At 46.3% G+C, this 26,494-nt stretch overlaps 1 protein-coding gene across 1 annotated transcript in view; it reads right to left on the reverse strand.

Moving 5' to 3' along the window:
• Positions 1 to 26,494, reverse strand: part of Dmgdh (dimethylglycine dehydrogenase) — a 69,484-nt gene that overhangs the window by 23,766 nt on the left and 19,224 nt on the right. Inside the window, exons 6-14 of the mRNA XM_075977855.1 lie at positions 21,092 to 21,340; positions 18,570 to 18,768; positions 16,845 to 17,014; positions 16,357 to 16,510; positions 13,558 to 13,723; positions 12,835 to 12,965; positions 9,972 to 10,189; positions 8,099 to 8,256; positions 4,897 to 4,956 (exon numbers count right to left, since the gene is read on the reverse strand). Coding sequence (XP_075833970.1) covers positions 4,897 to 4,956; positions 8,099 to 8,256; positions 9,972 to 10,189; positions 12,835 to 12,965; positions 13,558 to 13,723; positions 16,357 to 16,510; positions 16,845 to 17,014; positions 18,570 to 18,768; positions 21,092 to 21,340 — 1,505 coding nt within the window. The remainder of the gene's footprint in view (positions 1 to 4,896; positions 4,957 to 8,098; positions 8,257 to 9,971; positions 10,190 to 12,834; positions 12,966 to 13,557; positions 13,724 to 16,356; positions 16,511 to 16,844; positions 17,015 to 18,569; positions 18,769 to 21,091; positions 21,341 to 26,494) is intronic.

Below are 26,494 nucleotides of genomic sequence, written 5' to 3' on the forward strand. Positions count from 1 at the left end.
ATAATACATTGCTCCATTTCCGATGCTAATCAAACGCCGCCGATTTTTCCCCCACATAAAATTCTTTGGGAATATTTCAAAATACCACGAAAAACAATGTTAAGACTTATTTTGCTAGAGGAGGTTTAATTAGATTTTAAAAACCAAATTTCTGATTGGGTTAACCTATTTTGCGGGTTTGAAATTCTTCTTTTGGGGTTCTACTGCTCACTTCCACAAGGTGGCAGTGCTGTGCACCGCGGCAAGCCCCTCCTCTTGCAGAAGTGCTTCCAGACTGGAGGCTAAGAACTCGTCCTGCAGCCTTACTTCCCGAAAATTCTGTTTCTTGGGTTCTGAGAGGCATCAGAAGTGTTTCTTTAACCAGGGGTTTAGCAAGAAATATAAGGGTATTCAGTAAATGTTGGCTAAATGGATGTGTGCATGTGTGTGTGTGCTCGTGTGAGTATGTGGGTATGTACACGTGAGTGTGCATGTATATGCATGTGCACATGTGTAAATGTCTGTGAGTGTGTATGTGAATGTGTGTGAGTGTGTGCATATGCATGTGTGATATGTGTGTGTACATATGAGTGTGTTTGAGAGTTGTGCATTTTTTAGTATATGCATGTGTGTGTTTGAGCTTGTGTGTGCATGTGTGTGAGTAAGAATGTGTGTGTTCTTGAGTGTGCATATGGATGAGTTGTGAGTGTGTGAGTGTGTGCGTGTGTGTGTTTGAGTGTTCACGTGTGTTTGAGTGTATGTAAGTGGGGAGTATATGTGAATGTGTACATGTGTGAGTGTGTGTAAGGGTATTGTGAGTGCATGTTTTTGAGTGTGTACATGTATGAATATTAAGTGTGCATATGTTTGTGAATATGTGTATGAAGGTGTGAGTGATATGTGTGTGATGTGTGCATGTGTGCGAATGCATGCATGTATGACTGTGTGCATCTGTGTGTTAGTGTGCATGATGTGTGTAATGTATGTGTAGATGCATGTGCCTATATGTGTTTGTGTTTGTGCATGTGAGTGTGGATGCATGAGTGTGAATGAGTGTGTGTTTATGAATGTGTGTGTCTATGTGTGTTTGAACATGTATGTGTGCACATGTGTGTTTGGACATGTAGGTGTGCATGTGTGTGTGTGAGAGAGAGTGTGACTCAATGACCACTTTGATTGACCACCACAGTGAATGCTACAACTGACCACCACAGTGACCACAAAAGTGACTACTTCAGCCGACCAATCAATGACACCACATTGACCACATGATTGACTATCACAGTGGACGCTGCAATTCACCACCACGGAGACTGACCAATACTGTAAATGACCACAGAGTGACCACCATAGAGACTGCTATGCTGACCATTACAACGACCTTCTCAGTGAGTGTGTGTGTGTGTGTGTGTGTGTGTGTGTGTGTGTGTGGTGTCTGTGGGGGAGGGGGAGTGGTATGTGTTGTGGTGTGTTTCTGTGTGTGTGTGGTGTGTCTGTGTGTAGTGTGTGTATCTGTGAGTCTGTGTATGAGTGGTATATGTGTGTATGTGTGTATGAGGTGTGGTATATATGCATGTGTGTGTGGTGATTGTATGATGTGTGTGTGTCTGTGTATGTGTGGTATGTGTGTCTCTGTGTGCATGTGGGGTGTGTGTGTGTTTCTCATAATCCAGTGCCAGGGAAGGAGCTGAGCTAGTAATGGAAGATTCTTATTTTCCATTTTCTCTCTCTCTACCTCCTCAGTGGTTTTGACAAGAACATGGTTCACTTAACAAGGCCTGATGACTGTTCCCCGTCCCCGCTTTGCTCCTTAAAATGGGCGTGCAGCCCACCCTGTGCTAAGAGGAAAAAGTTGTTATAACAAAAACATGCCCGAGGACAGTTTCAGTTTATAAGAGAGTCTCTGTAAACCATAACATATGTCATAAGGAGGTGGGGACAAACTGGGCAGATTTTCAGGTCCCCTGATGCCATACGAAAGGGAAAGGCGAGGTGCTCCACACCGAGCTTCCCTGGGCTAAAGAAACGCTCCCCCTCTGGTGGCATCATCTCCCTGTGATTTGCTTCCACCCTCACAGGCAGAGGAGGTGCCAGGTGTTCCCCGCCGCCTACCCCTAGCTCAGACAGCCACCTGCCCATGTCATCTCACTACGGTCACTGTCACGTGATAGATGTTAAAGATATAGCAGAGGATTCTATTTGCTTTGGAGGTAAAGACAAGGAAGAACTTATTTCAATAAAATTATCAATTTTTTGTTTTGTTAGCCTTGTTTCCTTATCAAAAACAAACATTCCCCTGTATCCACGTTAGTCTCTGCTGGGCACTCCTTTCCAAAGCAATGTGGATTTAGGATTATTATCCTCTTAAGTGTTACAGAACACCATCTGAAGGGCTTTGGAGGGATCATCTCTCTGTACATTAAATGTCCGAAAAATGTTTTTGGTTCTTAGGCCCAGGACTTGACCTATCAAGTTACAATATTTTATTTCCAGGAAGCTGTCTCTCATTGTAGACTGTGACAAAGCTGTGAGCACCCCAGGGAGGACCTCAGGACCCCAGCACTTGCCTGAGAGATTAGCCTGTATCTCTACCATGAGGTTGTAGGCAACCAACAGTCTGCATCCATCCCACGGTGGGAAAGACGCAGCTCAGTTAGAGCTGAGTCCTTGGGTTTCAGGAATGTTAATCCAACAGAATCATTAAGAACAAACTCTTGGGGGCTGGAGAGATGGCTCAGAGGTTGAGAGCACTGGCTGCTCTTCCAGAGGTCCTGAGTTCAATTCCCAGCAACCACATGGTGGCTCACAACCATCTAGTGCCCTCTTCTGGCCTGCAAGTATACATGCAAGCAGAACACTGTATATGTAATAAATAAAGATTTATTTTTAAAAAAGAACAAACTCTTTGACTAAGAATCAACAATTCAGTATCAAAAAAACCATATTATCGATCAAAATTAGTATCTATTAAACAATTTACTTTGGAGCTCAGCTTTGTGTGTTTGATCATATCATTTAAAAGAGTTGATAAATTCCTGTGTGCCCCTACTGATCATCAGAAAGAGCATCTAAAGCTTCCACTTCCAACATGAAGAAAGACATCATTCATCTAGGCCTTCTTCCCACAATACCATCCAAAACACGTAGGCTGAAGAACTGATTCTCCCTCCACCCATCAGGGCCAGCAGCACAGAGCTGGGTACTTCAAGGAGCCGGGCATTTTTATCTTTCTTTCAAACAGCCAAACACAGACTTCTGTCATTGCAAGGAGCAATCTGCTGCTAGGAGCTGCCCTAGTTCCAAGCACCTGCTTTCCCTCGTCTAGAGACAGATGGAGCATCATAAAAATAAAAGCCAGGAAAATGCGCAGAGACGATGGGTTCCTTTAAGAACTCTTCATGGAGAGTCCTTGCTCCCGACGCTACAAACACACACGTTTCCTGTTGATACATTAGCTGAGAATTTGGGAACTGATACAAAGCAAAAAAAAAAAAAAAATCCCATAGCCTGGTGTATAGACAGACATTTGCATATTCCCACAGGAGGGAAAGCCAGCCCAGAGACTGAAACACCATAGTGTATTTGGGGAATCCTACAAATACCCTCCGAGCAGTTGTTGCTCCTGACCTTGAACACTGTCGACGGCTGCAAGTCCTTTCAGTTCTTTCGCCCCCTCAATGACATAACCTCGTTTGCATGTGGAGGACTGGCCCCAGTGAGTGGGACCCCAATAAATCTGCCTCCTATGATAAGAATCTCCACCGTAATAATGTAGCACAGTGTTTCTCAGTTCCTAGGAACCCCTGTAGGGCTTATTAAACCACAGCTTTGTTGGCCTGGCTCCCAGATCTTCTGCTTTTAGTAGGTGTAGGATTGGACCTGGGAACTGGCATTTCTAACATGCTCCCAGATGAGGCCGAGGCAGGCAGCCTGAGGACCACTGGTGTAGAGCGTCCCGTTGGCACACTGATGTCAATAATGATTCTCTGGGCCTGTGTTGGCTCATCCCATTTCATACTGAGCGTGACGGAAAGACATCCTTTGTTTATATTTAGATGTTATCATTAGATACAGACTGCTTCTTAAGCACCTGCTTAATCCAACGTGGCAAGACTGCTAATTTACCCTTTGAACATCCAAGGAGAGTCAATGACCAGTCTGCTTGGTCTGCTCGGTTAGCTGACGTACAGCCTCACTAGACACCAGAAGTGTTGATACACACACAACATAAACAATTTCTGTAAAGATGTCTGTTGAAATCCAACTGATTATAATCATCTTATGATTTTTTTTTACTACTTTTCTTTGGTTTTTCAAGACAGGGTTTCTCTGTGTAGCTTTGGCTATCCTGGAACTCACTCTGTAGACCAGGGTGACCTTGAACTCACAGACATTGCTTGCCTTTGCCTCCCAGTTGCTAGGATTAAAGGTGTTCACCACCACCCAGTGATTTTTACAACCTTTCATCTTGGGTTTTAATCTTAACCCTGGATTCTGCTATCTTAAATCTCTAAGTCAGTGGTTCTCAACCTTCCTGATACTGTGACCCTTTAATACAGTGGCTCATTCTGTAGTGACCCCCCAAACATAAAATTATCTCATTGCTACTTCACAACTGTAATTTTTCTGCTGTTATGAATTGTAATGAACATATGCTATGCAGGGTATCTGATATGTGACCCCAAAGGTGTTGCAACCCACAGGCTGAGAACCACAGCTCTAAGCGCACTAACACAGATTGTACTGGTCAAATTATGACAGAGAGCGCATACGGAGAAATTAAGCAATGCTTAGTATTTATGTTTAACTGATTTTTTTCTATTCTCACACTTGGTTTAATTTTAAAGCATGTCTCCAGTACAAAACACTGCCATCATTTATGATTTATTTCATACACATTTGAGAATATAAACATACCTTATTCAGCTTGACAAAATAGTCCAGCCCAGCTTCCAAGGGGTTTGTATCACAGTTCATCTGCAAGGAAAACATGGTTTAAATCTCGGGTGAGCATGTTCACATCAGAACTGTGCTGCCTTGAAAGGGTTTGGCACTTCACCAAGATCTGCCTGCCTCTGCCTCCAGCGTGGAGGATCAAAGGGGTGTGCCACACTCCCCAGCAAGTCTTAGCGCATTTTGGGTAGGGGTGAGGGGTAGACAAATTCCTCGTTACCACGAAGAGAACAGTAAAATGGAGAAGCAAACCCACTGCCTCCATGAACAAACAGTGGCAAACATCGACTTCCACCCTGAACCGATGATTCAAGCAGCAACACTTTTTTATGGTATTCTTTTCTCAGAGCAAAGATGCTTTATGATTTTTGAGTAAAGATTCTTAAAGAGACTAATTATGGACTAGTCTCCAGGACAGTATTTTTCATTCAAAATTCAAATGAAGTCTTTGACAAATGTCATTTAAATATAGCACACACAGAAACTGAAAGCTGGGATTTTTTTCCACTGCTGTTTTATATTAAAGATGTTAATTAATTAATTTTAATCATGTGCACATGTATGTGTCTGTGTCTGTGTGTGACTGGGTGCAGGCAAGTGTCCTTGGAGAACTGAGACATTGGGTTCCCAGTCCCAGGCCTGGAATAATGGGAGGTTGTGGGCTGCCCAAGAAGGATGCTGGGAGCTGGCCTTGAGTCCTCTGCAAGAGAGGTACAAGTTGTTATTGCGTTGACCCCTGAGCCATCTCTCTGGCCTCTGTTCTTTTAATAACTATTTGAAGGCTAGCACATGGCGTTCCACAAACAAGAATCTCCTGTGTATTGTGTGATAATTTTACATAATTATGTTTCCTAAAGCTCTGAAATAACTTTGCCTATCTTGTCATTAGCCATGGATAGGAAAGAAGAGAGAAAAGCTAATGGCAGAACACTGGCCTTTGCAGAGTTCAGAAAAGAAGGGGGGGAAAGGGGGTTTGCATCTCAAAAGTGGTCAAATCATGATACACGGTAGGATGCATAGATTCAGAGGGAAGCCGATATTTAGTACTGAACTTGAATAAAGTTACGTGAGATTTTGTTTCTGTTTTGTCTTCAAGGTTTTTTTTTGCCTTCTCAAAATTTTATAAGATTAAAATTTATATGATGAGAACTAAGGAAATATGAAAGTGGTTGAGATAAAAATCAGTGGAAACTGTTAAACGTCTGGAAATGGGAACAAACAGAATACCACGCATTATTCAGTTAACCTTGTAGAAATCAGCCTGCTCTGTTGTTCTCTTATGGCAACGGAACTCCATGCTCTAACCTCCCAAAGAGTCAACACAGTCCTTACCAAACTACATAAACACAAGACTACTTTACAACACGTAAAATTGTTCCCATATTTCTTAAATCAGTTTGAATTACTCTGAAATTATTGTTCAGTTTGCTCAAACTTGGAGAATTCTCTTCAGGAAAACAGAGCGGTTTCGTCGCTGTTTCAACACTAGAGGGCGCTCTGGCACTGTTGGGAAAACGGTCCTAAATCCGAGCGCCGTGGGAGGGAGCAGAAAAAAAAAAAACAGCAGAAACATCAACAACAGAATACAGCAATGCCTCACTCTCAGGGGAACGCCTCTCTGCACTTCTTTGGGGAGACCACGGAGACAAAACTGCCCTGTTTTTCTGAGGGCGCTGGCCTCATCCAAGTCCTGGCTGTAGACCGTGCCTTGAAGCAGGCAGGAACTAGCTTCCTCCAAGCTCGCTTCTATGATAAGGCCCAAGACCTGAGCTTTCACGTTAAATTAGAAATTAATGGTATGGTGTGTTTATTCGGCTCTTTATAAATCATCTCTATGTCTGTGTTAATGCTTTAGGATAAATACTCTATTTTACTGAAGAGCAGAATATCCGAGAGACTCGGTCACCAACTGAGCTTGTAAGGACGCAGGCTGTAAAGGATAAAGCTAAACCCCAGAGTCCCCACTCCGAGGCTCATTGTTTCCACGGCCCCTAAAACCTCGGTGTTTTCCAAGAGGACAGTTCTCTGAAAACGTTAGGGGTTTGGTTCTCTCACAAGGAAATAAAAACAGGTGACTAGGACCTGGATCAGGAATCTGGACTGCGTGACTCAAGGATTCCAGCGTGTTTGGATGCAAAATAAGAATCCTGGTAACAGTTCCTTCTTGGACAGCTGAGAAGGGTGATGGCTAAATGTCACTCGTGGGACAAGGGCTTTTGGGTGTGCCTGTAGTGTATCTTGATTACAATTGATGTGGGAAGCCCCCTCGTCATTGAGGACACTGCATTCCCTGCTCAGGGACCCTGGGCGGGTTAAAACGCAGAAAGCCAGCAGCCCAGCAGCAGTACGCAGGCATTCATTGCGGTTATGGATGTGTTGTGACCAGCTCACAACAAGCGACTGCCGCTGTGATGTCCCCACTATGAAGAACTGGAACTGAGGACTGAATTAACCCCTTCTCCCTGAATTTGCTTGTGTGGGGGCATTTTATTACAACAACACGGAAGAGACAGGGCAGCAGCTAGGTAGAACAAATGGACATAAATAAAAATGCTGTGTAAATGGATAAGCATTCTACAAAGAGAAAGCCTTGGTTACCATTATTACTGGTGGGGAAAGACTAGACCAACACATACGGGACCCTTGTCCCCATCCAGCAGGGAAAAAAAAAAAAAAGAACATTAGTTCAACCAAGGTTGTAGTATGAGAAGAAAATGAGACACTACACAACAAAGGAGGAGAAATGAACGGAGATGCTCGAATCCTCTGGGGTGTGCCCGTTAGAAAATATCTGGGGGGCCCAGGGGTGTTGGCGCACGCCTTTAATTCCAGCACTCGGGAGGCAAATGCCGGCGGATCCCTGTGAGTTTGAGGCCAGCCTGGTCTACAAGAGCTAGTTCCAGGACAGCTAGGGCTACACAGAGAAACCCTGTCTAGAAAGGAAGGAAGGAAGAAAATGTTTAGAGGGGTTAAGGCAGAATAAATACGATTCCAGAACCCAGTCAATGTTCGATGCAAAATAGAGGAGGCCTCTTTCCCTAATCAAAGTCACCTAACAGTGTTTGATTTCTCTTACAGCCAGAATTGACAATACTGTTAGACTAGTGCCCCGACAAACATTAGATAAATAGACATAAGGTCTTAACAAGGGTGCTGGTATTCAAACCTCTGAGCCCCACGCTCGGAAGGCTTTCTCCAGTCTTAAGGCATTCAGGGCGTATGTTCCAAAGTTGTCGATGCCCTCCTGCTGGCCCGCGTTCATGATGAGCTCATACAGGGCTGCGGAGTCTTCTCTTCTGTGGTACAGCTCCCATCCCAGCTCACCTGAAATGCACGGGCAGAGTCCACTCAGCACTGAGAGCAGCGCTTGCAGGGCCAGCGCTCATGTGTGTTAGCCAACATGCTCAGGAGAAAGCCTGCTCGCATGATGCCACCTTTGCCAGGCCATTTGTGTGTAGTCCTGGCTCCTACACGGAGGGCGGGTACTGGATGACTCGTCTTCAGAGACAGAAGGACTCTAGTCAGGACTAACATCCCACCCTGGACCATGGCTTCATCCTGAGCCTCGGCTGTTTCCAGGACAAGGAGAGTAGGTTAACAACAGCACATGTTTTCAAGGGTTTGGCTGGATACAGGGAAGACGTCTGTGATGCCTACACTCGGAAAGCTGAGGAAGGAGGATTCTGAGTGCAGGGCTAACCTGAGCTACTGAAACACTATCCAAAATCAAAGCTAACTAAAAGCTTTAAAGAGGGCGAGAAGCCAGTTCAGACAGTAATGTACTTACTATGTACTTAGGCATGATCCCAGAAAAGCATGTCTTAAAAAGGTGCTGGGTGGGATGGGATGGGGGTCACACAAGGGTTCAGTGGGCAAAGGTGTTTGCTGCCAAGCCTGATGATCCAAGTTTGATTCCTATTGCTTTTTTTGCCAAGGTTGGGAAAGTTAGAAGGGAGGTCCAGGACGCTGTGACGCTAACAGTGAACACACTCTTATTCCCCATCGTCACCGGTCGGTAGTGATGGGCTCCGCCAGGACGCCACCCGAGCAGGAGCATTATCGAGCTAAGTGAATGCCTGGGCACCCAGCGCTCCTTAGTAAGGGGACACAGGAGTGGGAGGGGGTAAGCCTGAGCATCATGGGGTAATCAAGAGCTTCCTGCACCAAATGCCTACTCTGTGCCAGGCTGGCCACAGGTCTCCCAGAGACCACATGACTGGGAGGATTGCCAGGGGCCATGCTCTAGTGCAGTGGTTCTCAACCTGTGGGCCTCGACCCCTTTGGGGGTCAAACAACCCTTTCACAGGGGTTGCCTAAGGCCATCAGAAAACACAGATATTTACATTATGATTCATAACAGTAGCAAAATTACAGTATGAAGTCGCAACAAAAATAACTTTATGGTTGGGGAGGTCACCCCAACATGAGGAGCTGTATTAATGGGTCACAGCATTGGGGAGGTTGAGGACCAGGGGACTCATGGAAAGCTTGCCACAGTCACATCAGGCTGGAAGCCACACGATGAGCGTTCCCATATGGTCTCCTGACTGGAGTCCTATAGCTAGTCCAATGGCTGTCCTTCGCTCTTTGCTTGCCTACCCTCCCAAAGGGAAGCACCTAGAAATGGGTGGGGGCACTAGAGAGTAGGGTGGCTGGACAGACTTCTTGTCTTAGAGTTGGACAGAAGAAATCTTTCTTCAAAATCAGAGAAAGTGTGTGTGTGGGGGGAGGGGGTAATGCATGAGTGTTTGTGTGTAAGTGTAAGTGTATGTGTGACTGAGCATGTGAGTGCAAGCGTGGGAAGGTGAGCGTGAGTGTGAGTGTGTGCATTGAAGGGTGTGACTGTGGGGGTATGTGTGAACATGTGTGTGTGTCAACATGCATTGTGAGGGTGTGGCTGTGTGTGTGGGGATGTGTGAGCGTGTGTGCAAGCATGCATTGTGAGGGTGCAACTGTGTGAGTGTGCGTGTGTGTGTGTGTGTGTGTGTGTCCCGTTTCTGGCAGCCTTTCCTTACTTTAGGTTGTTTCCTAGTTCTTACCCGTATAGGAGATCCTGATAGCAGTGACAGGAATGTCAGACATCTTTAAAGACTTGGTTTGGAGAAACTTGAAAGCATCATGGCTGAGATCTTCTGAGGTCAGCTTCTGAAGGACTTGCCTTGCATATGGCCCTGCCACTCCCAGGACCCCAAGCTCGTCAGTTATGTTTTGAATTTCAACATTATATCCACCTCTGACAGCTGCCTCTTCAATCCATCTGCATTGGGATCATAAGCACTGCATAAGCGTCACTTGAATAATGCATGCCTCTAACATATCAAGTCTCTGAAGACTTGCCGCAAGTCAAGAATTATCAGAAAGTCCCTAGAGGGTCATGGCATGAAGCCATCTCGCTTTGAAAGTTGCCAAAACCGAGTCCCTGAGAGGTAAAGAGATTCTCTTTAAATTGCTCACTTAAGACTTGGGAGGGAATTTTCCAGGTAACAAGAATCATCCAGTTTAAATGAGCTTTGCCACGGTTATAAATAGTGATGGTTCTGTTGCATTTAAACTAATGGTTCCATCTTCAAAAATTAATTTAAACCGAGTGTGCTTCAATGCCTGCACCCAAGATGCATGCTTGTGCTGCTAGCTGTTAATAATGCGCCTGCCACCAGACACATAATTGCTCTGACAGTCACAAAGAAAGAAGAAAACTCCAGTCTCAATTTCTAAGTCTTGATGAGGTTTTGGAAGGCAGTTCTCTGCCCGTCTATAATTTATTGAGCCGTCCCCAGAGCCCTGGGAGTCTATCACAGTGTTCGTCTAGACTCGGGGAGGCTTCGGTGAGTAAGGTGACCTCCATGCCCCTCACACCTGATCAGCAGACTTTCGTCATTCTGCAACTAAGGGAGACTTTGAGTCAGACCTCGATTTGGCAATAACGTCCCACGTACTTTGGGGATGTTGAACCGAAGACGGAAACTTTACAGCCAATCTAGTTGTGAGGCCGTGTGCACTGGGTCCCACAGAGAGAGCCATGACTAAGGGACAGCTGGCTGAAGCGAACCCGGTGCGGCACCTTAATCAGTCCTGCAGACTTGGGCAGGTGACTTTAACCCACACCTGTTTCCCCACCTGAAAAAGAGGATAATGCTTCCTTTGCAAGAACTTTTTATTGGGCACATGCATGTGTGTGTGTGATGTATGTGCATGCATACGTTTTATGTTGCATTGTGTGGACATGCGTGTGTATGCATGTGTTGAGGCCAAAGGTTGACAGTGTGTAACTTCCTTGATGGCACTCCATCTTATATTTTGAGGTGGAACCTCTCACCTGAACCCTAGTTGACTGCTCAGACAGTCTAGCTAGCCAGCTTGCTCTGCAAATGTCCTGTCTCTGCCTCCTAAGTGCTGGGATTGCCTGCAAGCTACTGTGCCTATCTGCAGTTATATGGTTGCTGGGGGTCTAAACTCCAGCTCTTGCTTGGGAAGGAGGCACTCTACCTATGGAGCCATCTCCCCAGCCCCTGCAAAATTTTAAGAGAATTAATTGAGGTCTGAAAGGCGTGGTGGCCCATTGATGATGTTTAGTAAATTAGAGTCAGTATTGTCAGAACCAGGAAACTCAGTGGGCAGGCAAACTTGTGGAGTGGGCGGGGACTTTGCTTCAACTACTCCTACAGAACACGTGAGGTTTGTTCACATTGATGAGGCTTAAGAATTAAAGTTGGGGGCTGGGAGATGACTCTGTGAGTAAGAGAGCAGAGGCTCTTAAAGAGAACTCGGGTATGATTGGTGAACAGCCACCCGGAACTCCAGACCCAGGGGCTCTGATGCCCTGTTCTGGCCTCTTCAGGCATCTCCCTGCACACACACACATGTCCACACACTCACATACTCACACACACATGTACACACACACATTCACATGCACACACACATTCACATGCACACACACTCACACACATACTCGCACACACATGTACACACATATTCACATGCACACACATACACACACTCACACACATACACACATGTGTGCACACACACTCACACACATGTACACACTCATACACAACATACTCACATACACATACTCACACACACATGCACACACACACATACTCACACACACATTCACTCAGACACTTAAACACACTTTAAGAAAAAACTAAAGTTGTTCTTTAAGTACTGTGTCATGATTATCTTTTTAAATTTTATTTATATGTGGGTGTATTTTTGCCTACATGTATGTTTGTACATCATGTATGTGCTTGGTACTCCTAGAGGCCAGAAAAGGACATGAGATCTCCTGGAACTGGGGTTAAAATGGTGATGAGCCACCAGGTGGGTGCTGGGAATCAAACCCTGGTTCTCTGGAAGAGATGCCAGTGCTGCTGATGGCTAACCCACATCTTCAGCCACCATAAAGAGCATCTTTAATTGTCAGCTTGATGCAACCTAGAGTCACCTGGGCAGAGTCTCAGCGGGAAATGCTGGCCTGTGGGTGTGTCTGTGGGCATTGTCGTAACTAAGTTAAGTGACGTAGAAAGAGTCATCCCGTGATGGCAGCACCATTACCCAGGCAGGGGTCCTAAACTGCCTGGAGAGTGGGAAAATGGAGCTGAGTGCCAGCAAGCGGCCACGCATGCATTCCCTTCTCCCTGCACGTGACTGCAGATGCAACAGTGCTAGCTGTCTGAAGCTCCTGCTCCTGCCCTGACTTCCCCACAGGGATGGGCTGTAACCTCAATTGTAAACTGACCTAACTCAACACCTTTCTTCTCTAAATTGCTTTTGGTCGAGGTGTTCCATTACAGCGACAGAAAGGAAACTCGAATGCACTGGCATCAGCAAAGCTCTTGCGAGATGGAGTCAGTGTGTCCCCCGCTCAAAATTATTTTCCTGGTGTGCACTTACCTAAGATCGTGAAGCTCCGACCCAGAACCAGTAACCAAGAGGAACTCGCCCGGGGACTGGTGCGAGACGGTAAGCTCAGCATACACCCGGCCTTTGGGTGTCAGCATGTGACTTATGTTTGTAAAGCCCACCTGCGCCAAAGGATTGAAAATCATGTTAGGGTAAAATAAACAGCTTAGCACACATGTAGAATGCGAGGACCGTGAGAAACTGCCAACTCTTACCATCTGTGTCAAGTGCATGAACCAAACCAAAGGTTCATTTACATTTTCCATTTAAACAACCAGACAAAGATTATTTGTTCAAAAAATTGCATGTCGGGGCTGGGAAGATGGCCCTGGGGAAGGGCAGTTTCAGCCAAAGCTGACACCCTAAATCCAGTCCCTGGACCCCACAGGTGAAGAGACACCTGTAAGTTGTCCTCTGACCGCTACATGTGTGACGCACATAGATAAATAAGCATAGTAATTTAAAAAGCCCCCACATCCATTTAACTGCAGTCAACTTTTAGGATCTCATTGGCACGTTAAATAAAGCCATTAGTTTCCTAAACTACAATTTACTCAGCAGAAATGGCCGTTGAGAATCAGCTTGCGTACTTTTGGTCAGCTGAAGCACTCTAGCCTTCAACTCAGAATAAGTGAAATCGAAGAAGGGTGGGTTGGGGTTTTTGTTTGCTTTTTTGGAAGGACCAGGTCAGAATCCTGGACCTTGTCTATTTACCTGAGGAATGACATTTGCAAAGAGATGGTCCAGAAGTCGGGTGGAATCTTGGCCTTTGATGTTGAACTTGCCAAACGGAGACAGGTCAATTACACCAACTCTTTGCATAACCTGTTTGTACTCAGAACCCACTGGCTCAAACCAGTTTGTGCGGCGGAAACTTGGCCTGGAATGTGATATTTACTGTTCAAGACAATTGTCATCTATTATCCAAGAATTTTAGAATAAGAATACTTCAGTCGTGCCCCCCCCTTCATCTAGAAAAGTCTACGGGGCTGGAAGAGGTTCGCCCTCCAATCTGTTCTGTAAATTATATACACATGTTGGAATCTGACCTTTTATAGTTCACTTACCTATGTGTTCCCACTCATTTGATAGTGAATGAGTGTTAATCAGCGAGAAAAATAGGGCAGAACTCTTGAGTGCTCTGGTCTGAAGGGCAGCGAATAAGGCAACAGTCCAAGGGTTTTGAACCCTGCTTGCATGCTAAAATCATCTGGGGAGCATTTTTCAAATACCCATGTTAAGCCTCATTAAATCAGGATGGAGTGTGTGTGTATACCCATGTGTGTTTGAATGTTGGACACATGTCTGTGCATGTGTGTATGTCTCTATGTGTGTATGTATATATATATGTGTCCATGTATGTGCATGTATATATATGTCTCTGTGTGTACACGTGTGTGTCTCTATGTGCATGTGTATATATGTCTCTGTGTGTGCATGTGTGTATATCTCTGTGTGCATGTGTATATATACCTATGTGTGCACGTATATGTATGTCCCTGTGTGTGCGCATGTGTGCATATGCCAAGTGTATATTCCTGTACATGCTCACTTGCAGCTGTTTAGCCAGCACTATCTTCAGAACCATGAATGCAAGTCACTTTCTCTTGTTAAAAGGGACTGGGCATCGTGAAGGGTTGCAGGGAGTGTCCATGACTGAGTTAAGCAATGGTCTAGCCTAACACCTTCACTTTCCAGAGAAAAGGCACAGAGTGACTTCTAGGTCTTTTGCAGCAGCTAATGGCAGATCTGGGTCTAAAGCAAAGATCTCTGGATTCATTTCAGAAGGTCCTTTCCACTTAAGCCAACTTCCAACATGCTGTTTTTCACTTCAGAGCACTGTGCTAAGTCTGCAGGATTTTCCAGTAGCTTAACTATTAAAATTAAAAAAAAAAAGGAAGCCAGATCTAAATCTCACAAAATGAAACAAAGCTAGTATTTATCTGAGTCATTCCTGGAAAACCAAGCCAAGTATCTGTCCCCAAACTCGCTAGGTCAGCCACTCCTAGAGCAGAACACACTCATTCATTCTGAGTGTCTCACACCACCCACCTGAATTTAAAGGAAACATCAAAATCTGTTGTTTCTTGTGCATGCATGTTCATGTAGGGGTGCATGTGCACCTGTGTTCATGGTGAGGCCACAGGACAATCTCAGGTGCCATACCCCAAGAGCCAGTTTTTTTATTACCCAGTTGAGCTCTCTCACCAGCCTGGAGTTTGCAATGGGCTCGGCTGACTGCCCAACAAGACCCAGAGACTCCAGTCTCCATCTCCCCAGCGCTGGGATTACAAGCATGTGCCCCTACACCCGACTTTTCTCCATGGGTACTGGGGGGCAGCTCAAGCCCTGGTATTTGTGCAACAAGTGCTTTACCATCCAGACTTCCTTCTTTCCAGCCCCCAAGCCCTGGTGAGAACAGCAAAAGGGAATCGTTTGATGGGAACCATAAGTTGTCTTCTAGACTGGCTATTCAGTTTCCTTAGTTTATGGGTTCTCGTGGGGAAAATAAGCACCATTAACCCCGCGTCCAGCAATGGCATGCAGCACTTCACAGGAGCTCAGAGGCCTGTTCTGAGGGCAGGTTGGGTATTTTAGTTTAACCCAAAATGCAGGTGCCCTTGGCTGCTTCATGACCCAGAGCTGTGTGTTCTTTCCATGTGGTATTTGAACCTAAGCCATGACAATCCTTCTGCTGTCAATCAGAGCCATGTCAGTAACTGTATGGGGACGAGGAAGGGTCCTCTGAGGTCTGGCAACTGCCAGTAGAAGAGTCATCACTGAGACTGGCCAGTGTCTTTTGGGCTGGCTTAATAAGTTCCGCCACCACAAGCAGATAAGAGATACCCTAGTGGGCTCAGTGCTCCCCTGAGAGCGACACATGGTAATGACAGAAGAAAGAACCTGTGCCCTCCTGTCCTCCTGCCCTGCCGTCCTTTGTTCTTCCATCCTCCCGCTCCTCCCTGTCATCCTCCCACTCCTCCCTGCCGTCCTCCCTCTCCTCCCTGTCGTCCTCCCGCTCCTCCCTGTCGTCCTCCCGCTCCTCCCTGCCGTCCTCCCGCTCCTCCCTGCCGTCCTCCCTCTCCTCCCTGCCGTCCTCCCGCTCCTCCCTGCCGTCCTCCCTCTCCTCCCTGCCGTCCTCCCGCTCCTCCCTGCCGTCCTCCCTCTCCTCCCTGTCGTCCTCCCGCTCCTCGCTGCCGTCTTCCCGCTCCTCCCTGTCGTCCTCCCGCTCCTCCCTGCCGTCCTCCCTCTCCTCCCTGCCGTCCTCCCTCTCCTCCCTGCCGTCCTCCCTCTCCTCCCTGCCGTCCTCCCTCTCCTCCCTGCCGTCCTCCCTCTCCTCCCTGCCGTCCTCCCGCTCCTCCCTGCCGTCCTCCCGCTCCTCCCTGCCGTCCTCCCGCTCCTCCCTGCCGTCCTCCCGCTCCTCCCTGCCGTCCTCCCGCTCCTCCCTGCTGTCCTCCTGCCCTGCCGTGGAAGCCCTTGATCAGATCACAGGCCACTAAGACGTTCACTTACCGATACTGAGTGTCCTGGCCGGGTTTGTAGAACCAGTGTGGCTGTTCCCAGCCTGCATGGAAGCCCATGGAACACTTGGACTGCAGGATCTTGTAGAGCCCACTGACCCTCTGGGTGGGCCTCCCCGCAAACCGCTCTTCTTTAGGATAACCAACTGTGAAGGGAACATGGGTGCTCTAACAGCTTGTCACGGAAACGACACAATGTACCGAAGGGATTTCAAAATGGAGATGATAGAACTTACCGTACAAAGCATATATATGTTTTTTCTAAAAGATGCCACTTATACTGATCATCAAAGGGTAAAGTAAAAATACACTCGAAACTTAAAATCAGTGACGTATCCAATCATTAGCTCTATGTAGTCACACACATCCCTTGATGTGTCTTAGAGCACAATGCTATTCACAGGTCATTGCCACCCCCAAGGGACAGAGCAGGGTCTACACCTAGAGGTCTTTCTAGATGTCAGAAAGTTAGTACTTCACCGATGTTGTTGAACCCGTACGATTCTCTGGCTTTGGCCTCCGTGTACTGGGTGGTCGTCCATTTGCCATAGCGATTGGGATCCAGTTCAATCAGGTCAAAAGGGGGTTCTCCGTGCAGGATCCAGTCACTGAGGAACTTCCCTACCCCACCAGCGTGGATTATGCCATAGCTTTTGAATACAAAGGTTGGTGGCATGTTACAAATGAGGCACATCCAAATGGGTAAAACATGTTCACACAGCTTACAGGCCATCAAAGTTGGAGTCACTGAGGCCCGGGAAAACACACAAATAATATAATCTTTATGCTGTACATTTTTTCCCCTCAAAAATATATCAGTGTGTGGTATGGTATGCAAATGAAGGCACCTGACTTGATTGCTGGTGTGTTTACACAGTTCCACCCTGAGGGAAACCAGACCTCCAGGTAGCCTGTGGCTGCCAGCTAATACATTGGGGTCTCATGTAACCCAGGCTGGCCTCAGACTGACTATCTAGCTGAGGGTGGCCTTGAACTTCTGATCTTCCTGTCCTCCCCTTTCCTAGCTCTGGGATCACAGGGATATAGCACTATGCCTGGCTTGTAGGGCACTAGAGATCAAACCTAGGGATTTTTGCATGTTGAGCTGGGACTCTACCAACTGAGCTACAGTCCCCAATCCCCAAGGATGCTTTAAACTACACATATTATGATGTCAGAATCACAGTTTTCGGTAGGCTTTATGTGGGTCTACCCGCTCGTCCTTATCCAACAAAGTCTTGAAATATGGGTTTATCTGTGGTTACATAAAAAGGAACTTTTGAGAAACTGATGGGGTGAGAGTCATAGGGAGAGAACCAAGGGAATTGATATTTAATTGTGAGAACCCCATTCCCACATATTTAAAAAACCCTCACAAAAGAACCCCGGCATCCCCCAAACTATAGTGACTTCACAGCCTGCACTTTGCTTCTGAGACGTGTAAGAGGAATTCGGCAGAAAGCAATTGCACTCCTTTAGAAACAAGGCTGCACCTTGACTGTCACCGAGTTAGTTCCCAAGGAGAACACAAAGGCATCAATTGGGACTTGCAGCATGAACCCTGGCACAGAGCCACAATCATTAAAGATGATCTGAACAAACAGCCAAACAGAATAGAGAAGAAAACTAGAATATTAGAAACTGTGATATGATGGTGAAGTGAGCTTGACATCAATATTCAGCGTATTAATGGAACAAATATTAGAAATGAAACACGGACAAGGACTGGAATCTTAAGTAGGAAGTGGCCAAGGAAGTTGCACGGAAGTAAATCATGTTAGACAAACAGGAATTACGGCGAAAACACATAAGACATGCGATCCATTTGATACTTCGAATATGTCACATTCTGTTATGAAAATATTCTTGTCCAATTGGGGCAAATTGACCCATTGGAAGTCGACAGCATAAAAAGAGACACAAAGAATGGAAGGTCAGGAAAGACGTGAAGAGAGTTTCAGACAGTGATTGCCTCTGCATGCTAAGCTTGATCACATAAGTGCTGAGCCCATTATGTGATTAGTTCCTCTTCATTCCTTGGTCATCAAAAGGAGACAATCCCACCCTTCCCTGACTCCCCACTCCACTGCTTCCCCGTCCTCCGTCAGCTCTTCCTGTTCCATTCTGGGGCCTGATACTTTGATATAGGGTTTAGCTAAAGTAAGGGCTTCTTCAAAACATGTCAAACATCAGGGTGCTACTCACCCAAAGCCTATGGCCACCCAGTAGTTTCTGACCCCCTGGTGGGGCCCCACCATAGGCAGAATGTCGGGAGAGTAGGTGATAGGGCCGTTGACAATGTTGATGATGTCCGCCTTCTTCAAAACAGGAACCATTTCCATGGCAGCTTCTAGGTGGTCTGTGATCCGGTCCAGGTCAGACTCAAAAAGTTCTTTTCCAAAGCCTACAGAGACAGACCTCTGTGGTCAGAGTGCTGTGGACAAGAAGGTCCCAAAGCAATGCAATCTCTGCAACAAGTACCTGTAAGGCAGACATTCCTTTGTCTTTAGATGCTAAACTCAGGGCCAGTGAGACAACTCGGGGTAAAGGCACTTGCCCCCAAACCTGACAACCTGAGCTCATTCCCTAGGAATGAACTGACCCCTGAAAATCATTCTTTGACCCCCACACATGTGCTATGGCATTTAAATGTCCACATATACCTGTCAATCAATGTAAAAGATATTAAGCCTAAACTTGGCCCTCACGATCCCCATGTGAGTACCCATAAGATTCCTGGGAACAATAATGCCATTCCTTTCTAAATCAAAGTCATCTTTTTAGTAAATAGAAATTGAAATTTATGCTTGGAGCTTAGCCCCCAATATTTGATGCAATTGTTATTAATAGTTTGGCTTGTCAGGAGTTTTTTATTTTTGATTTCTTGATCTTTCAATTAACATAAAAGGGAGAGCAAATGGGGTATATTTCCGGACCCTGGAGAATGAGGACCACTGCTCCAGGATCCAGGATGGAGGACTTAAGAGCGCTCTGAACTCTGCCTTCCCTGCAGCCTCCATCCTGTAGTTTGCTCCCATGTGCATCCACAGGCCAGAGCCCCGTGTGCAGAGGTGAGCCTTGCACAATGATTACCTTCTGCTTGTCCTAGAAGTCACTGTGACTAAAAGCATGGCCACAGATAAACTTGGTGACATTCATCCACATAGCATCCACCCAGGTTCTCCCAGCCCTTCTTGAGAATTGCAGGTCGGGGCAGAGGCATGGAACCTCCGAGCGAGCACGGTTACACTGGGTCACACAGACACCCATGTCAAGCACAACACACAGTCCTCTCTCCCTCTAGCTAGGATTATTTAAATATTTGTTCTGCATTTATTTGGCAGAAAAGCCACAGCTTGGGCAGGATGGAGACAGAGCCACTCCCCATACTAACCTCCCTAGCAGCCCAGCCTTGTTCTGAAGTCAGGATCAATTCTGATCAGGCCCAGATGTGCAGGGCCCAGATGTGCAGGGCCCACTCAGCAAAACCAGAGCTCTCTGGCTGCTGGACCAGCGTCTGCAGGGGGCGAGGTGGGTTGGAAATCCTTTCCTGGTATGTGGGGGGGAGGGATAAGTTCTCTGCCCCAAACTGCCTATCAACATACAGTTCCAGAAAATACACTTACCTTTCTTCACATTGCCTCAAATATTTCAGTGCCCAAACCAAACCATAGTTCAGCTCCTTTTTCAGGCTGAAACTAGAGGGTTGGGGAGATGGCTTTGCCTAGAAAAGAGCTGGCCTTGTGAGCACAAAGACCTAAGTTCAACCCAGAGCCCATGTTTTAAATAAATTAAATAAATGCATAGATAGATAGATAGATAGATAGACAGACAGACAGACAGACAGACAGACAGACAGACAGACAGATAGATGAGAGAGAGAAAATTGGGCATGGCTGCATGTACTTGCAACCCCAACACTAAAGAGGTGGAGACAAAGTGAATTCTTGGGGTTCACTGGCCATCCAGCCTACTTCTGATGAGTTCCTGGCCAGTGAGAGACCTATTCCAACAAATAACATGTAGACTGTATCTGGGAAATGACACCTAAGGATGTACTCTGAGCTTCACATGTACATACATCTGTACATATATGCACCTGCATACAGGGACACATACATACACACAAGGTTAAACTAGGGGCGTCTGCCTAGATAACCCAATTCTTGATTGGCCTTCATGGAAATGTCTCATGGAGGAAAAAAAAGACGAAAAACAAAACAAAACAACCCTGGCCCTTCTCGCCTATGGAACTAGAAGCAGGGCCCCTCTTGCTGCAGCCCAGAGCTCTGAGTCGTCCTTGTTTGTGAGGTACCGGAGGGCCTCTGCCCATTGTTCCAACTTGGTTGAGGACTCTGACCTGCATTCTTTGTAGGCTGGAGATCCTGTCTTGGGCACTTGCAGTGTGGACAACTGTCAGAGCACATGAATCTGTGTTCAGATCTTGGAACCAGACCGAGTAGGCAGATTGAGGGAAAGGAGTTGGCAGACGGTTAGCATGGTAAGAGGGCCTTTGCCAGAAGCCCCATCTCTAACGTCAGCTTCTCTCCTCAGCCCTTTCCTTGGGTCTGCTTACTCCTCACAGAGTCACCTCCAACCCCTCCCTCATGCCATCCCAGACACCCGAAGGGTAGCACTGGGGTTCTGTCTTGTTCTCTACCTGGCTCCCAGCCACGGGGAGTTGATCCATCTTCTCTGACCTTTGTACCTTCATTTGCTGAACTCACCTGGAGGGACTCCCTGAGTGACCCAGGAGGCCTGAAGCTTCATCTTCTCCTGACTTTCATATGGCCCAAACAGGAGCCCGTCCCTTTCCTGTCGGAGGTAATAGGATCCTTCCAGGTCGCGGAGTACCGGGAGCTCTCGTTTCAAAGCTTTCACTTCCGGTATGGTTGACGTGACGACATATTGATGTTGAACAGGGATGAGGGGATGCTCTAGTCCAATCATTTTACCTACTTCACGAGCCCAAAATCCTTAAGAGAGAAAAATCATTTTAAAGACATCATCACATGTATACATACACCTATGACATTGATATGGTAATTTGTATTTGGAAACACCATTGTTTATTTGGTTCAGTGCTGGAGATCAAACAAAAGGCCTTGTGCATGCTTGCCCAGGGAAGCTCTGCCACTGAGCCATATCCTCAACCCCTAAGGATTTGTGAGCATCAAAGTGAATTCCACAGACTCAAGGCTCTTCTGTTGACCTTAGTCTATGTACTTTGGCAGCAAGAATGCATTAAGTTTCTACTACTCCAAGAGTAGCAGTGAGATTGTGAAGCTGCCTCTTGGAAAGCCCCGTAGTCAAAAATCAAGAGAAACTGGTGGGGAAGCTCAGTGGTGAGACTTTCGGGCATGCGTGTGAGGCCCTGAGTTCATCTCTAGCACCGCAGAAAGGAAAACAGCAAAATGGAGGCGAGGTACATTGGTTCCCAAGGTTAGACCCCGGACACACATGTCTGAAAGCCGTAGCGACTATGAGCATCAAATCTAAATGCTTTTGCTGCAGTAATAAGGCTTTGTGTCTGTCTCTCTCTCTTTCTCATTCTGTCTTTTTTTTTTTAATCATGGGGTTACATGTAGTCAGAGCTAGCCTCAAACACTTAATATGCCCAGGCTGGCACTGAACTTCTGAACTTCTGGCCTCCACCTCCCCAGACCAGGACTACGGAGAGACATGAGTCACAACACCCTGATAGCAAGACGTTATTTTAAATAAACACCACACCTTTACCAATAAAAAGGTATTTCAGAATCTAAAATGATCAATGTGTGTGTGTGTGTGTGTGTGCGTGCGTGCGTGCGTGTATGGTGTGCGTCTGACAAAGGTTGGTGTAGTTTCACCCGTCAACTAATTATTTGTAGGGAGGGATTTTTGTTGACCAGCTTGTTTCCTAGTAGGTTTGAGTAATTATCAAAGGACTGGAAAACCCTCTCAATTACTGCTTTTCTTAGGGTGTAGTTTAAATTTTCAACCTTTTCTATGTCTGCTTTCTTTTCTTTTTCTGGCAAGAGATTCTAAGATTTCGTCGTCTCATAGTTCAAGGCTAGGTATAGAAATACCCAGGAGTCAGCCCGAGAGCCCAGAGCAGGTCCGGTTTGCAGCTAGCATTTGTTTCCACTTAAGCAAACGCCATCTATATGCTTGCTCTGTGTTTTGTTTCCGTCTGGCCTGTCAGTGTGTCAGGCTTGAGTAATCACCCTCCACAGGCTGCCCTTTGTAAACTTGGAATCCAAACTGTGGGCATCTGAGACCTTTGCTGGTCTTAAATAATTTAGAGACTTAATTTATTGCTTCTTGTAGAAAGGTGTGAATTACCACGGTCAGGACTTTCTAAGAAAATATAGCAAAGCTGTATACTGTCGTTATACACACTAGGACAGTTTTCAAATCTAAAGGCAAACACTAAGCCAAGGAATTCAAAAGACTACAGTATCCCCAATCTAGTTATTTAGATTAAAAGCATAAATTGAAGAAGATAAATTCTGTCCTATTTAAATATAATTATAAATTACTGAGTCAGATGCCTTGCTTATTAATACATTTTATCATTAAAATAAAGAATACATGTTTGCCCGCATCTCAACTAAATGTATTGCTTTAAATCCCACAAGCTTCACACCATTTACCCTTTGGTGCTGGTATCTGAGAAGCCGCCTTTTCTGTTTATTGAATTAGTCTAAGGCTAGCTAGGATTATGCTGCAACTCCTGCAAGAGCACTCAGCATCCAAGGTCAAAGGGGCGAGTCAAGCACAGAAAAAGCATCCTGAAAGGAAGCAAGTGAAGGGCCCAGAAAGGTGAGCACTGGAAACGAGCTCTGTTTAAAAGAGTGCAGAGCCGGTCATGCAAAACTACAGTGGCTGGAAGGAAGGAGGTTAGATTGAAGGGAGGTTGATTCATGACCCAATTCACGTCTTCAAAATACCTTGTACACAGTGACAATGGAGGTCTCTCTTGTCTGATACAGTGATGGGCAAAATGCAGCAACAGGGCTTTTCTCTGTCGCTTTGGAGCCTGTCCTGGAATGCACTCTGTAGACCAGGCTGACCTCAAACTCACAGATCAGCCTGCCTCTGCCTCCTGAGTGCTGGGACTAAAGGCGTGTGCCATCACCACCCAGCAACTCTTTTTGGATAAACACGAGGCTCCGTGTCAGCATCATTCAGTCCCTTCCTAATTGGTATTACTAGGAAAATTCTTAGATAAAATTTACAAAGTTTTCTCAGGTTTAATGAATCAACTGGGAACAGGGTCAAGAGGTACTTTCCTTACCGTGCACGAGAAAGCTTCCCTTCATAGTGAGTGGCTTCTGTGTGTCTAGGCCCTGTCCCTGTGCAGTGCTGTGTCCCTGGCTGTGTCCCTGGGCCCAAGCAAGGGGTGGACTAAAGCAGAATCCGGTTCATTTATAAAGTTCTGGGTAATAAAAGGTAGTTAGCCTGCTGCGTGCTAAGATGTTGGAAGCACTGAGAACCCTCCTCAGCCCTGCTCGCTCACAACTAGGGTCACACAAAAAGGAAAACTGGAAAAGAGGGGAGGGGAGAGGAGGGCAGAAGAGAGGAGGGAGGGAAAGGAAGGGAAGAGGAGGGGAGGACAGGAGAGGGGTGAGAAGAAAGGGAAGGGGAGGGGAGGGCAGGAGAGGGTTGGAAAGGAAGGGAAGGGGAGGAGAAGACAGAGGAGGGGAGTGAGAGAAAGGGAGGGGAGGGGAGAGGAAGACAAGAGAGGGGAGGAGGGAAAGAGGTAAATGACAAGGGAGGAGGACTGAAAGGAGGAGAGAAGAAGGATGAAAAGAGGAGGAGGAGAGAGGAGGAGAAGGCACAGAGAGAGAATATGTTCAGCACATCCCCCTTAGGGCTAGGACTGTTCTCAGGAGCTGTGTCAGCCCGATAGGGTGGGCACACCCGTAATCCTGGATCTCAGAGGGTGAAAACAATTACAAGTTTAAAGCCAATTTGCATCCGGGCAGTGGTGGTGCATGCCTTTAATTCCAGCACTCAGGAGGCAGAGGCAGGAGGATCTCTGTGAGTTTGAGGCCAGCCTGGTCTACAAGAACTAGTTCCAGGACAGGCTCCAAAGCTACAGAGAAACCCTGTCTCGAAAAACCAAACCAAACCAAGCAAAACAAAACAAAACAAAAAACAAAACAATTTGCATTTGCATTCTATACGGTTTGAGGCTGCCCGGCAATTGAACAAGGCCTTAGTTCGATGCAAAATTAAATACCTAAATAAATAAATGTGTAGGGTGTAGTTCAGGGGCACAGTTCTCAACGTGAATGAGGTCCCAGGTTCACTCCTCAGCAGCAACCCTCAACCCCACCACCACCACACCCAAAGAAAAGGTCTTGGAAAATCATCTAGGAACAGACAATATAGTTAAAATACAGTTTCTAGACCAGGAATATAGCTCAGTGCTAGAACACTGGTATTCTGGCTAGTTTTGGACAAGGGAACCCCAACTGGGAAAATGTATGTGTAAGATTGGCTATATACAAGCCTGTGGAATATTTTTTAAATGAGTGATAGGTGTGGGCGGACCCATCCATGTGGGTGGTGCCATCCCATCCCTGGGCTAGTGGTTCTGGGGTGTGTAAGAAAACAAACTGAGCAAGTCTTGTAGGTAAGCAGTGCTCTTATGTGGCTTCTGCTTCAGTTCCCGCCTCTGGGTCCCTGGCCCGACTTCCCATAGCAATGGGGAAGTATAAAATGAAATAAACTCTTTGCTCCTCGGATTGCTTTTTCACAGCAATAGCGACCCTAAGACAACCAGCCTAACCTGCACAAGGCCCTGGGCCCAATCCCCAGCATTTCAAAAACAAAACACATATAATAAATACACCTTGCTAGCCCCAGCTAGACTCCCTGAATTAGAATCTTTCTGAAGCCTGGGAAACCTTCCAAGGTGATTCCCAGGTACCCTCGCTTAACAACCAAGTTCCTTGAAAAGTCATTTCCTAGCAAATGTTTGATAGATGGTTTCGGAGCAGAAGAAAGGAATAATCTTATGATTAGCACCAAGAAGCCATGATACTTGATGCTAGTTAATTATTATCACTGTAACTAATGTTTTGAGTATTTCATATTTTACTGTCCACAATAGCTTTCTGAGAGGGCATTATTAACTTTACTAAATTGGTAACTTGCCTCAAGCAGAGGCTTGGCCAAGCATGTGTCTCCGGACCAGAGCACCCATGCCCTGGACAAAACTAGAAACACAGTAGCAAACGCACAGGCCTTTGTTCTCTCCCTCTCCCAATGGGCATTCCAAAGACTCCGCAACCCTTACATCTTTCACAGTGCGACCCTTTCCAACTCTGCATCCTGGTTCCTTCAGGTGGATTCCAGAGCTACCCTGAAGACTTTGCCTGATGGTGTGTGGCATCTTGGTTTCACTGGGTAACTCTGGGAAACGTTCCAGCTGCCATGTTCTGAAACCATTAACGCGATGCTTGCTTTTATTCATAAAACTGATGTTATTAAAACAGCATCAGCGCTAAAAGAGCGGCGTGTCTGGATCTCTGCCCCCAGTTAACAACGCCAAGGCTGACCTTACAGAGGCATCCAGCCGTTAGAAAGGTTCTTTGAAAACACACACACACACACACACTCTCCTCTGCACTTCCCAGGGGCTACTAATATGTAATCAGTGACTTCTGCCCAGGGGAGGAAAAGAAAGAGAAACTGGGAGGGAGGGATGGATTAGAGATAGTGGGAGGTTTGGTGTGAATGGGATAAAGAGTTGAGAACTGAGACAGGCCAGTTCACACAGGTTTCAGCATGAACCTCCTGTAATACCACAGAGAAACAGTAGAGGTGACTGGACAGCTTGGAGGGGCAAAACCTGCAGGAAGGACAGCCATTCCTTGAAGGGCTGACCATTGTTAGAATGAGATCCCTAGAGCTTGTCTTCTGGGGCAGCTCAGACAGCCTTTGTCCTTTTTCTTTTTTTATGGTATTTTATTCTATTTTGTTTTTATTGAGCTATGTATTTTTCCTACTCCCCTCCTTATCTCTCCCCTCCCCCTCAGCCCTCTCTCATGGTCCCCATGCTCCCAATTTACTCAGGAGATCTTGTCTTTTTCTACTTCCCATGTAGATTAGATACATGTAAGTCTCTCTTAGGGTCC

Source organism: Microtus pennsylvanicus, chromosome 6 (assembly GCF_037038515.1).
Source record: "Microtus pennsylvanicus isolate mMicPen1 chromosome 6, mMicPen1.hap1, whole genome shotgun sequence".
Lineage (NCBI taxonomy): Eukaryota > Metazoa > Chordata > Mammalia > Rodentia > Cricetidae > Microtus > Microtus pennsylvanicus.